Source organism: Dermacentor albipictus, unplaced genomic scaffold, assembly GCF_038994185.2.
Source record: "Dermacentor albipictus isolate Rhodes 1998 colony unplaced genomic scaffold, USDA_Dalb.pri_finalv2 scaffold_60, whole genome shotgun sequence".
Taxonomy (NCBI): domain Eukaryota; kingdom Metazoa; phylum Arthropoda; class Arachnida; order Ixodida; family Ixodidae; genus Dermacentor; species Dermacentor albipictus.
Window position 1 is genome coordinate 105078 of NW_027225614.1, and position 13873 is coordinate 118950.

The window sequence follows — 13873 nt, forward strand, 5'->3', positions numbered from 1 at the left end:
TTGATGAAAAAGGTGAACGAGGAAATCTTTGGAGGTATACTAAAACAGAAACTAAACTCGATCGAACGAAAACATGGCTTAGGAAAGAAAATCCCTGGTCAAAGTCGTCCAATTATTCTTAGAGTTACAGACTTCAGGGATAAAGTTATAATTTTTAGCAACTGCAGGAAACTCAAAGGTACACAATAATGAAGTACGCATTAATGAAGACTTCTCCAGGCGAGTTATTGAAATCCGCAAGATACATTGGAAATCATCGGAAGAAGAAAGAATTAAGGGTGCCAAAGTTAAATTATTGTTTGACAAGCTCCGAGTTGATAAAACTATGTACACTGGGAATGACGTAACAAACGTGCGGAGCAAGTGGCACGCCTCTCCCGATAAAACTACGGCATGAACTCATCACCCGGAACCCTCTGCTTTTAAAATCATACATTTAAATGCCAGAAGCCTGGTGAACAAGGCTGAAGCTTTGGAATGTGCTGTTTTGGAACATGACCCAGACATCCTGGTCATAACAGAAACCTGGTTACACACGGACATATGCGATGCAGAAATAACACCTTCCAGGTACATAGTAATAAGAAAAGACCTAGGGAGAAGGGGTGGTGGTGTTGCCATTATGATTAAAAGCAACATTTCATTCCCGATTCTGCCAGTTGAGAGTGATATTGAAGCAGTATGGATTAAAACTAACTTAGGCAGTCGCACAGTTTTTATAGGTGGTGTGACCGTCCCCCCGGATGCCCCATAGATTCGTTGTTTCAACTTAGGAACTTTATGGATTAGAATCTGCACCACGGTGATAACATTCTGATCCTAGGTGACTTGTTGTGAACAACTACTAGAGCTTGCGTTTTGTTACGAGATAACCCTGGTTGTAATGGATTACACACGAGTATGCGGAACGACGTCCTTGATTCTTGATTTGGTTTTTGTATCGCCAGGCTTGATGTCTTCTCTTGTTTGCTGTGAAGTTGCAGAGGGTCTATCCGACCATATTATGGTTTTGCTATCTTTAAACTTACTGCGGACATACCTAGTACTCATTCCAAGAAGTTCATTCTAGATTTTCAAGCTGCTGATGACGTCGGTGCACTTGACTTCTTAAAACAGTCCCTCGACCAGTTTTTAATGCATTATCGTTCCGGAGCCAGTACAGACCTGCTGTGGAACACTTTTTCAAACAGTGTACGACAGTGCATCGAACGTTTTGTCCCCAAAGCTGCACAATTGTCAGGAAGAAAACTCCTTGGATCACGAGGGAAATTATACATATTAAAACGAAACTCAAGAGGAACAGAAAAGCCTGTTCGCAAAACCCCACCTCATAATAAAAGGAACCCATTCGACAACTAAGTAAACAGTTAAAACAACTTGTTCGGAAGAGCGAACATTGTTTAACTGCGCGAGCAAACGAACCACAAAGAACCACAAACCACTTTAGTTGCAAGTCTGCGCCCGTCCTTGTCCCTCGCTGTCTTTGTGGTTCGTTTGCTCGCGCAGTTAAACAATGTTCGCTAATACCTACCAACTCGCCCAACAACAAGTTCTACTAAACTATGTTTGTTCGGAAGAGCAAGGACAGGTTATAGCATCACACTGAAAAAATTTGTTGCAGAAGACCCCGGAAAATTTCGGCGCTACGTTAATCTTAAGGAAAGCGACCACACGTGGATGCGAGCCAAAATAACGATAAATAGGTTGACAGCTTTAGTGATTTTTCTCGTCTGTTTTTACGCGAGATAACGGTACGGTTTCACACTTTGTAGATACCTCCGAAAGGGTCCCAATACAGGATATAGTAATCAGTGAAAAAGGAATTTTTAACTTGCTCCTCAACATTAATATAAAGAAATCACCTGGACCAGATGAAATACCCAACGAATTTTTATTGTTATGCGGAGTGGGTTTCAAAATATCTTCCCATTATATTTCACTCATCTATTACTACCGGCTGTTTCCGCAGTCCTTGGAAACGTGCCAAAATCGTACCCATACACAAAGGTGGCGCAACAGCAGACGTCAACAACTACCGGCCAATTGCCCTTACCAGCGGTATTCAAAATTACTGGAGTATATTGTATCAAAACATTTAATTAAATATCTGGATTACCATAAGGTATTATACACCCGTCAACACGGGTTCAGAAGAAAACTCTCCACGACAACTCAACTTATAGAAATTCTACATGACCTCGCCCAAACCATTAATTCACGTGGCCAAACCGACATTGTGTACCTAGACTTTGCAAAGGCGTTTGATAAAGTTTCTCATCATAAGTTATTACACAAAGTAGACGCCATATTTAAAAATCCCGCAATCACGAAATGGTTCACGTGTTACCTTTGTTGCAGAGAACAGTATGTTCAAATTGGTAACTGCCAGTCTGTACCCTCACTTGTAGAGTCTGGTGTACCTCAGGGCACGGTACTAGGACCACTCTAATTTCTCGTATTTATTAATGATATTCCTAATGACATCACTGTACTGTTGCGCTTGTTTGCCGACGACTGCGTCATTTATAACTAAATTCAATCGAGACAAGACCAAGAAGAAATTAACTCAAATCTACAAAAAAATTGAAAAATAGTGCGACGAGTGGCAAATGGCCATAAACCCTCAAAAATCAGTGTGTATGTATATTTCACGTAAAAAGCGCACCCTTAGTTACTTATACTACATTGGTGACAACAAACTCGAGAACGTTGAAAAACACAAATACTTGCGTATAACTTTTACATCAGATTTACGCTGGAATACACACACAGAAAGTGTGTGCATCAAATCGCTTAGAGCCCTGTGGTCGTTGAGGCGGAACCTCAATCGGGCAACCCCTGAAAGTAAATGTCTTGCTTACAAAGCTATAGTTAGATCAATTATTGAATATGCTAAAATCGTTTGGGGCCCACACACCAAAACTGACTGTTCTAAACTTGATCGAATACAGAGGCTAGCTGCCAGGTTTATATTTATTAAATACCGTCGCATCCATTCTCCAACAGAGTTATGCCAATTAGCTGATCTAGCACCACTTGAGCTCAGAACCAAATACGACAGACTAAAATTCCTCTTCGAAGTTATTCACAATGAAGTAGATATCAAACCAGATGATTATTTTGAGCTTCCTATGAACGCTTCAACGACGCATCGTCATAGTTTGTACATTCCTCCTCCACTCGCCCGCAATGATTGCTTCAAGTTCAGTTTCTTTCCAAGGGTGATGAGAGACTGGAATTTGTTACCCGACTCTCTTGTAACCTTGATGTCCTTAACCTTTTTTGGAAAGTCTTAAAAGCACAACTTTTTGTAATAACACATAGTGAATTACCCAATATGTATGCATTTACTTTTACATGTGCGACGCTTCTTGTGTCTGTGACGATGCAGTGCCAAATTGTGACTGGTTGCTTTATTACTTTCCCTTGTAGCATTTCATACGTCTTTTCCATTCTAAGACAAGCTTTGTGAGTCAAAGCTTGTAACTCGGTCGCATTCTATGTTTGTTTTTGTTGTTTTTATTCTCCACTCCTGTAATAGCCCGATGAGGTATGACAGTATAAATAAAATGAATGAATGAATGAATGAATGAATGAATGAATGAATGAATGAATGAATGAATGAATGAATGAATGAATGAATGAATGAATGAATGAATGAATACTTCTGCAAGCGAGATAACAGAAAGTGGATGTGGAGGAGCCCGAATGGCGCGACTACAAATGAAATGGACTTAATACTCTGCGCTAACCCCGGCATCATATAAGATGTGCACGTGCTCGGCAAGGTGCGCTGCAGTGACCATAGGATGGTAAGATGTCGAATTAGCCTAGACTTGAGAAGGGAACGGAAGAAACTGGTACATAAGAAGCCGATCAATGAGTTAGTGGTAAGAAGGAAAATAGAGGAATTCCGGATCAAGCTACAAAACAGGTATTCGGCTTTAACTCAGGAAGAGCACCTTAGTGTTGAAGCAATGAACGACAATCTTATGGGCATTATTAAGGAGTGTGCAATAGAAGTCGGTGGTAACTTCGTTAAACAGGATACCGGTAAGCTATCGCAGGAGACGAAATATCTGATCGAGAAGCGCCAACGTATGAAAGCCTCTAACCCTACAGCTAGAATAGAACTGACAGAACTTTTCAAGTTAATCAAGAAGCGTAAGACAGCTGACATAAGGAAGTATAATGTGGATAGAATGAAATATGCTCTCAGAAACGGAGGAAGCCTAATAGCAGTGAAGAAACTAGGAATAGGCAAGAATCAGATGTATGCGTTCAGAGACAAAGCAGGCAATATCATTACTAATGTGGATAACATAGTTCAAGTGGCTGAGGATTTCTATAGAGATTTATACAGTACCAGTGGCACCCACGAAGATAATGGAAGAGAGAATAGTCTAGAGGAATTTGACATCCCACAAGTAACGCCGGAAAAAGTAAAGAAAGCCTTGGGAGCTATGCAAAGGGGTAAGGCAGCTGGGGAGGATCAGGTTACAGCCGATTTGTTCAAGGATGGTGGGCAGATTGTTCTAGAGAAACTGCCCACTCTGTATACGCAATGCCTCATGACCTCTAGCATACCGGATTCTCGGCAGAACGCTAACATAATCCTAATCAATAAGAAAGGGGACGCCAAAGACTTGAAAAATAATAGACTGATCAGCTTACAGTTTGTTGCATACAAAGTATTTACTAAGGTAATCGCAAATAGAATCAGGGACACCTTAGACTTCTGTCAAAGAAAGGCTCGAAGGATTTCATAAAGGCTACTTCACAATAGACAATATTCACACTATCAATTAGGTGATAGATAAATGTGCGGAATATAACCAACCCTTATATATAGCTTTCATTGATTACGAGAATGCATTTGATTCATTCGAAACCTCCGTAGTCATGCAGGCATTACGGAATCAGAGTGTAGACGAGCCGTATGTAAAAATACTGAAAGATATCTATGGTGTCTCCACAGCCACCGTAGTCCTCCATAAAGAAAGCAACAAAATCCCAATAAAGAAGGGCGTCAGACAGGGAGATACGATCTCTCCAATGATATTCACAGCGTGTTTGCAGGAGGTATTGGGAGACCTGGATTAGGAACAATTGGGGATAAGAGTTAATGAAGAATACCTTTGTAACTTCCGATTCCCTGATGATATTTCCTTGCTTAATAACCCAGGTGACCAATTGCAATGCATGCTCACTGACCTGGACAGGCAAAGCAGAAGGGTGGGTCTAAAAGTTAATCTGCAGAAAACTAAAGTAATGTTTAACAGTTTCGAAAGAGAACAGCAGTTTACGATAGGTAGCGAGGCACTGGACGTGGTAAGGGGATACATCTACTTAGGACAGGTAGGGATTGCGGATCCGGATCATGAGACTGAAATAATCAGAAAAACAAGAATGAGCTGGGATGAGTTTGGCGGGCATTCTCAGATCATGAACAGCAGGTCGCCATTATCTCTCAAAAGAAAAGGGTATAACAGCTGTGTATTACTAGTACTCACCTACGGGGCAGAAACCTGGAGGCTTTCGAAAAGGGTTCTACTTAAATTGAGGACGACGCAAGGAGCTGTGGAAAGATGAATGGTGAGTGTAACGTTAAGGGATAAGAAGAGAGCAGATTGGGTGAAGGAACAAACGCGAGTTATTGACATCTTAGTGGAAATCAAGAAAAATAAATGGGCATGGGCAGGGCATATAATGAGGAGGGAAGATAATCGATGGTCATTAAGGGTTACAGACTGGATTCCAAGAAAGGGGAAGCGTAGCAGGGGGGGGGGGGGGAGGGCAGAAAGTTAGGTGGACGGATGAGATTAAAAAGTTTGCAGGGATAACGTGGCCGCAATTAGCTCATGACCGGGGTAGTTGGAGAAGTATGGGAGAGACCTTTGCCCTGCAGTAGGCGTGGCCAGACTGATGATGATGCTGATGATGAGTGGCTGGGGCGGCTAGTTCGAGATGCGGTTTTTAAGGCGAAAGTCTTAAATGCCTCATCGGACGGATGCCTTGAAAACGCGGCGTGCGGTACCGAAAGTCATGTGAACTCGCCTTGCGCAGAGACGCGCTCGTGCCACTGCTCTCGCATTCATCCTCGTCTTCATCCATAGCTGGCTCCGATGCACGAGCACATCATAATTGGATTTCTCCTCTCTTTCTGCGCATGCGCGAAGAGCAATGGTTGCAAGAGAGAAACGTGAGGACTTTCGGTCTTTGAGATTTCTCTTCGCCTAGGTACTACGGGGAAGAGAGTTGTTAGCTCCGTTTGTCCCTATCGAGCTGGCAGACAGATGCGTGGCCGGCAAGGCGGAGAAGCCGTGTCCGAGGTGGGTTAGTTGGTATTTTGTTGCGACGGTAGCATATTAAATTTTTATAGTCCCAGGGATATACATTTGGAAGTGAGGTGTCTTCGTGGCTGACTTTAGTGGCAAATCATTACATCGTGCCGATGGATTGTTCATTAGTGTCGTTGAGCAAGGTCAGCATACCGCACACTTCAGGATGAATGCATGAATGAACTTTTTGAGATTCGCGGGAACGGAAACAGTTTATGAATTCGACTGCCGTTCCGATGCGAGGTTTTTTTTTTGTTTGTGGCGGCAGCTTAAATTTTGGTGGTCTCAGGGGGATGCGTAAGTTTGTACGTGAGGCGTTTTCTCGGATGACTTTAACCACATCAAAGATGAAAAACACTGAAGGTGCAATTTTCGTAAGTGGGCACCTTCGTTTCTAAAGCTACCTATGCACCAGACCTACAGAACTTCTCTATGAATTATGTACATATATATATATATATATATATATATATATATATATATATATATATATATATATATATAGTGCATGCGAAAGCCTTACTTTTGGTAAGAATGACGCTTTAGGTATCTTGGTAATGTAATGTATGGCTTACTTCATCCTTAGTATTCATACTATTCCCTTCCCCAGGATGTGTTTATGCGCAGTGTGTGGGCACGCATCTGCGACGACAACAATGAATTGGCGTTCGTGAGAAGGTGGAAGGCTTTTCGCGCATCACGAGTTGCTACCTAGAGTACACCGTCGTAGGGTGGAATGGCAGACTGCTTCTACAGTGATAGGGAGTTTGGATAGAATGAAGGGTCGCCCCAGTCCTCAACACTATTTTACTCGCGAAAGCCGGCAAAGAGGTCGGACGTGCTATGTGTGCAAAGATGAAGTACTTGAGGTATGCAGATGACTACGTGGTTGCGATTGACGAGATCAAATCGAAGTAACGATGCGTGAGGTTGAAAAGATGCTTGGTCAATATGGAATGGTTCTAACGTTCACTTACGAGCTCCCAGAAGAAAGCAAACTGCAGTATTTGGACCTCGAACTGTATCTCTCAAGGAGCCACACGTGCTGGAAGTATCACCTCAGAAGCGAGAAGAAATTAAGTTGTTAGTCAGCGCACAGAAAAAATGAAGAATACCATTGCCAGTTCGTGCTTAAGGGTGGCGTTGACAAGATTGTGCACCCAGAAAGGGGAATCTGCGTTGAGGAGCAGGTCACAAGAGTAGAAGAGACAGGGTACCGAAAGTCACTTATGTGTGCGAACAGTGTCAAGCTGCTCAAAGATATGAAAAAGAAGCGTGTGGATAGACTACTGACGCGCCAGGAATCTACTCGCAGGAGTACAGAAGTCATTCCGTACATTCACGGGCTGTGACATCGCCTACAAAAGGTTGTGTCGAGGTACGTCGCTGACTTAATATTTGCACCGAAGAACAAGCTAACCGATTTTTGCAGCGCTGTCCAAAAACGCAAGCAATCACAGTGTACCCGATAACAACGTTCCACTAAGCACACGCATAGGTACATGGCATGCACCAGCTGCGTAGTGCATCACATTCCCCTCACCTGTGGGCGTGTGCATATGGGGCAGACGAGAACGTGTCTGAACAAGCCTCTCGGCAAGCATCCGTACAATGTTGAATGGGACAACCACTCGCTACTGGACGCTCATTGTAAGAGCTGCGCTTGCCAAGCGCAGTTCTATCGAACACGTGTAATGTTACGTCACAAAGGTGTGATAGCAAGGCAACTAATGAAGGCACTGTATGCATAAAAAAGCAGAAGCGTGTGCGTGAGTCAACCATTGGTGTCCCTTTTAGACAACGAACCTGCTTTGACTGACATCTGGTTGTTACGTCATTTTGATGCCCGTGGGCTTTCTTAGTGATTTGATGGCGTGTAATTATTGCTTAACGTTAAGAGACAGGCAGAGAGCGGTGTGGATCAGAAGCCAAACGGGGATAGCCAATATTATAGTTGACATAAGGAGAAAAATAATGTAGCTCGGCAGGCCATGTAATGCCCAGGGCAGATAACCGTTGGACCACTAGGGTTACAGAATGGGTACCAAGAGAAGGGAAGCGCTGTCAAGGACGGCAGAAAATTAGGTAGAGGGATGAAATTAGGAAATTTGCACGCGAAAGATGGAATTGGAGATCGCTGGGAGAGGCCTTCGTCCTGCAATCGACCTAAAAATAGGCTATTTCTGCTGCTGATGATGATAAATAATGGCGAGCATGCGTGAGAAGAAGCTTGGCGTCATTATAAAACATGCGTTCCCAATAGAAAAACGCCAGTGTATGTTCAGCGCTCGGTCCTGTCTCTTTGTGCGACTCCTTCGTCTTCGTTGTTTGTGCTTTAGTACATATGATTTGACGTGCGCTCAAGTTAATGTTTGCTCAAGTATGAAAATGACAGGAGTGACGTATCGGTTGCGAGCCCCCGCAAAGTTCGGCGGTACACATGTTAACGTTTTATCGACACACTCACCAGCAGCTTCTGTCCGGACGTTCACCGAAGCTGCCCTGCCAATCTTGTACGAAACATGAGGCTTGCCACTCTCTGTGAAAAATGGCCTCAGAATCACGGTGTAATCGGTCCATGGCTTCAACCACTGGACGTGATATGAGTGCAAGCGTCCAGATACAGTGTTTTGAAACGAATGAGGCTCAGACTTTCCTGTTAGGAAGTAGCCGGCCAATTTGAGCGAGTGATTTGAGACACCAGTTGCAGCCTTCGACCAGATAAGCTGCATGGACGTGCTTGTGACCTCACGGGTTTGGAACTCGGTCTTATCCAAGAAAGCCGCAGGAGCTGAAACAGAACCATGCGGAAAGTTAGTCTGTTGCATTGCGTAGTTCGAAGAACTAATGTTGACTCTTTGAGCCCACTGCAAATCATAACTGTATACTCATGGCAAACAAAAGTATGAAAACTATGGACAGCAGGACAAGTTGGTGCGGTTGCATTCTTGACAAGTGCGCAGCTAAAGACGGGACAAGCGTTACAAGTGTGACACGAACGGGCGCAGTCTGCGTCAAATTTTTTAACACTTGTCCCGTCTATAACAGCGGAGTTTTCAAGAAGGTAATTTCAATTACAGAGATAAATATGCAAGGAATCTGAATTCTATGGCCTGGCAAGACGAATCTTTAGAAAACGGGTCTTTTTGAAACAAAACGAAGCTTTAGCATCTTTAGACAGAATGCGTTTTTTGGGGCTTCAATATGCACAACAGCGCGGCTCCTTCAACAGTTATCTTCCTCCGAATGCCTCGATGAGTTAGGAGAATTCTGTGCTAGCAGGGAGAAGCGTCACAAACTGATACACGGACCATGCGCACGGACGGTGTTGATTCCCGACTCAAAAGTCAGCGCACACAAGCATGTCTCGAGCAAAATCGGGGTATTGCATTGGCGCCCGTCTAGTAGTTGTTCTTGGTGCTCCTTTAGTTTGCACCGTGAATTTCTCCGAACAAATGTGGTCGAGCATAAACTCGTTATGCACGGACCGCTCTAGCAGGGCAACCCCTGAATGTAGGATTGGTCGCGCTGACATTATTTTTCAATATGAGAGCATTTCCTCGACTTTGCGCCCAAGGAAATTTACTACCAGTAACGCACACAGACTTTTTGTCGTCAGTGAGACCCTCAACTGGGGTGCTCACCGCGTGTCCAGCATGCTGTCTCAGACCGAGAAGGCAATCGCTATGTCCGCTATCAGACGAGAATATTTCTGTTTGAAATTTCTGATTTAGCACCGACTTCCATAAATTATTTTGTATTGCTTTCCACGACTATCAACCTTTCGAACAGCTTAATGGTTGTCTCTAATAGGGTGAATCGTTTAGAGTAGTTTGCGTATTTAGACAAACGGGGCATATCCCGCCAGAGCGAAAAAAATTTCTTTTCTCGCGGGAGATTGAAAAGTAACGCGGCGCTGTTGCGACGAACGATAGAAAATGAATAAAATATTACACCTACTCAAAATACCTTAGCACACAAATACTTACCGCCAGCTGTAGAATGAGTGTACCTAGGTTTTGATGTGCATGCGAGTTTTTCGGGGAAGCTTACCGCAAATATCTGTGCTTTCGTCGGATAGGCCGTCACCGCTGCTAACATTAGACGGTAGAGTGCAGTCCGGAATCCCGTCACAAACTGATGTTGTTGGAACAAGGACACTCGTATGTGGGCATTCGAAATCCTTTTCCTCATAGCCGTAACCTTTAGGAAGAAAGAAAGCAAGCCGATGTCAATAATCATTTTCCTTCCCTTATTTATCATCCACAAACACGTTCAAGCCGAGGTATATAACAGTAAGGAGAAAGTATTCGAACGGAGAGCGTGATGGCTGTATGTGAGACAGGACTGCGCTAATGAACTCCGCCTCATCGATTTTGACACCACCAAGGGGCGTATGTGACTCAGCGGTGAGGGCGTTCAGCTTGCGGAGCAGGAGGTCATGCACTCGATTCCCGGCGGTTGCCGATGCAATGCGGTGGGTGGAATGCAACAGCGCGCCCGTGCACTTTGACTTAAGTGCACGTTTAAGCACCCAGGCGAATAGGTAGCCTTCAACTACGGCGTATATCGTGCCACAGGTTCCGTTTCGGTATACGAATGTATTTAAGCCGTTCATTCTGATTTTCTGAAATGTGCGGTAATGTCCCTAGGTGCGGTAGCTATGATTATTAACACTGCAGTGTCCATCCAGTTTTAGTGAGTAATGCTGTGAGAAACGTGTGTAAAACCAGTTCAATGGGCAGAACCAATCATATAGACGGTGCCAATCGGCAAATTGATTTTTACTGCTGCTGGTTTTCCTGTGCAGTTGCGAACTAGCGTGCATAGTGACGGGCTAATTAAAGTGAATTGGGGGAAAGTGGTCCGGCATAGTGACGTCATGTGGCTATAGCCGTCATTTTTAATGCGAAGCATTCTTCTGCGAACATATTGAAGGGGCAGCGCAAAAAGACGATGACAGAAGGCAGGAACACACAGGACAGCGCTGAACTCACAACTAACTTTATTCGAAGGCACACATACACTTATGTACACAACCCATGGCCACGTGCTCTCCCATCTATGGTGTCATTATCAGTGCGCAGGCAAAAAAACATGCAAAACCATTTGACGTTATGAAGCGTCTTAAAAATTCAAATTCACTATCATGCAAGTTTATCGACGGCATGCTTACACAACGCGACCCTTTTTTTCCTGATATAGAAGGCCTAAATAATCTCCCTCTGCCCCTTCAAGATGTTCAACCAGTACCAACTCGCCCAAATGTCGATCCTTCTACAGTATAATTCTTCTGCGAGCTAAGGCACGATGGCTTTCGCGCTATGGCGTTGCACTGCTAAGCACGAGGTCACGGGATCGAATCCCGGTCCCGGCTGCCGCGTTTCAATGGGGGTGGAATGCAAGAACGCCGGTGTAACGTTCATTGGTGCACGTTAAAGAGAAACCCAGGTGGTGAAAAATAATCCGTAGTCCCCCACTACAGGCGTGCCTCATAATATGATAGTGGTTTTACACGTAAAAGCGCAACATTTAATTGGTGAATTATTAATTGTCCTTCGAGTAACGCATTTTTTGGTGGGCCAGCCTATCTCGCCGTTTTCGTGAGCCGATGCCGGTGAAAGTGCAGTTTAAAAGTATGTGCACTTCATGGGGACACTGTATACGTGTCACGGGGTATGCGCCGCTTGGTTTTAGTTCACTTACCCGCCGTGGTTGCTCAGTGGCCATGGTGTTCAGCTGCCGAGCACGAGGTCGCGGGATCGAATCCCGGCCACGGCGGTCGCATTTCGATGGGGGCGAAATGCGAAAACACCCGTGTACTTAGATTTAGGTGCACGTTAAAGAGCCCCAGGTGGTCGAAATTTCCGGGGCCCTCCACTACGGCATGCTTCATAATCAGAAAGTGGTTTTAGCACGTAAAAACCCATAATTTAATTTAAGTTTTAGTTCACTTTGAATGTTATATCGCACCATTACAAACAGTTTGTCGTGCTCATTATAAATGTAAACACTACAGCCAATAGTCACCACATAACCGTTCGATGCACAACAGTTACATTATCCAAACAATAGTTGTCGACAAATCACAAATGCTTCACATTGCGTAGACGTCTACTACAGGTGAGTCTGCCAATTTTTTTTTTATATGCACTACGGTTTGAACTTGCACAGAAGATACAAATAACAAAAGAAAAAAAACGCTTAAAAATTTATTCGCTGGCCCATGCACTCACTTGTCGGATCGAGGAAAAGCAGCAGCAAAACCACGCAAGCCGTCCTCATCGTGCCGATGCAGAACTCCTTGTCCCGTCCTTCCGCTGGAGGCAGTCTGCGAGAACTATCATGGCTTGGTCACTGCGCGCCAGCTCTGATAAACAGCCAATGCGAAACTAAGAGTAAGTCGAGAACATGGCGCAAGATATACCCTTTGGACGTGCACAGCGCGCCTTGCAGATAGGGCTCGTAGTGTCCCCTATTTTAAAATGGCGTCAGCAGATGGCTCGTCGACCATAGGTCTGTCACGTAAGAGGCAAATATATATATGTATATATATATATATATATATATATATATATATATATATATATATATATATATATATATATATATATATATATATATAATGGGAAATGCCCGCATTCTGGCATCGTTTCAACGCGATATTTCCACGTTCTTTATTTATTCGGGCAAACCAAATACGAGGTTTACAAGGTAAGGCGAAAGGAGGGCGTAAACCTCCTGATGAAGGCGTTTACTTCGCTGGAGCAGCAGAAGTAGCAGTTTCCTAATAAAACCAAATACAACTAATAAGACTGAAAAAATTAAAACTATTTACAGCAAAATTTTAAACACATTGCAAAGTATCAACTGTTTGCAGAATGACAAGTAGATAAACAAATACAGCGCTGCAGAAAATAAGAACATTCTGTTACTAACATAAGTTATACATTCAGAATATAACACTTATACCATCCCTATGACATCGAACAATTCAAGACTCCAGTACCATTCGTTAAACATATTGTGATCAGAAAATAGTATTTTTCTCATTGCAGATTTAAATTTGTGAATTGTTCTACAATTTATAGCTTCGTCAACAATGTTAGGGTGCGTACTGCATCAACACATGCAATGAATGAATGGCATGACTGTGTTGCTTGTGCGAAGTCACAAAAATAACTCTCTATTAACAACCACTAAAGCGGCAATTCTGGGGCGCTGCTGAAACGCATCGCAAGAATAACTATTAGCACGCTGCCACTTGCGAGGCAGAAACATTGCCGCCAGTCCTGCGCGCCATAAGTGATGGGACTGCATGCCAGTTGTCATGGCGACGATACTATTTGCTTTTGCGCTCACTCTTGTCTGTTATGCTTCGCCGCTGTTGCACCGGCAGACGCTGTGATCATCGGTGTGCTTAAGGGTGGCGCGACCGTGCGTTATCTGGAAGTGCTCGCTGCGGCATTCACGGCGCCGTGTGCACGCCTAGAGAGCCCACCTTCCACTGTGGTCGATGCGACAGGAAGCGG

At 43.9% G+C, this 13873-nt stretch overlaps 1 protein-coding gene across 1 annotated transcript in view; it reads right to left on the minus strand.

Moving 5' to 3' along the window:
- The window catches only part of LOC135917079 (uncharacterized), a 93819-nt gene extending 81110 nt beyond the window's left edge, over nt 1–12709 (minus strand). The window contains exons 1-3 of the mRNA XM_070530178.1: nt 12578–12709; nt 10395–10544; nt 8809–9132 (exon numbers count right to left, since the gene is read on the minus strand). Coding sequence (XP_070386279.1) covers nt 8809–9132; nt 10395–10544; nt 12578–12626 — 523 coding nt within the window. The 5' untranslated portion in view covers nt 12627–12709. The remainder of the gene's footprint in view (nt 1–8808; nt 9133–10394; nt 10545–12577) is intronic.
- Between the last annotated feature and the right edge of the window lie 1164 nt (nt 12710–13873).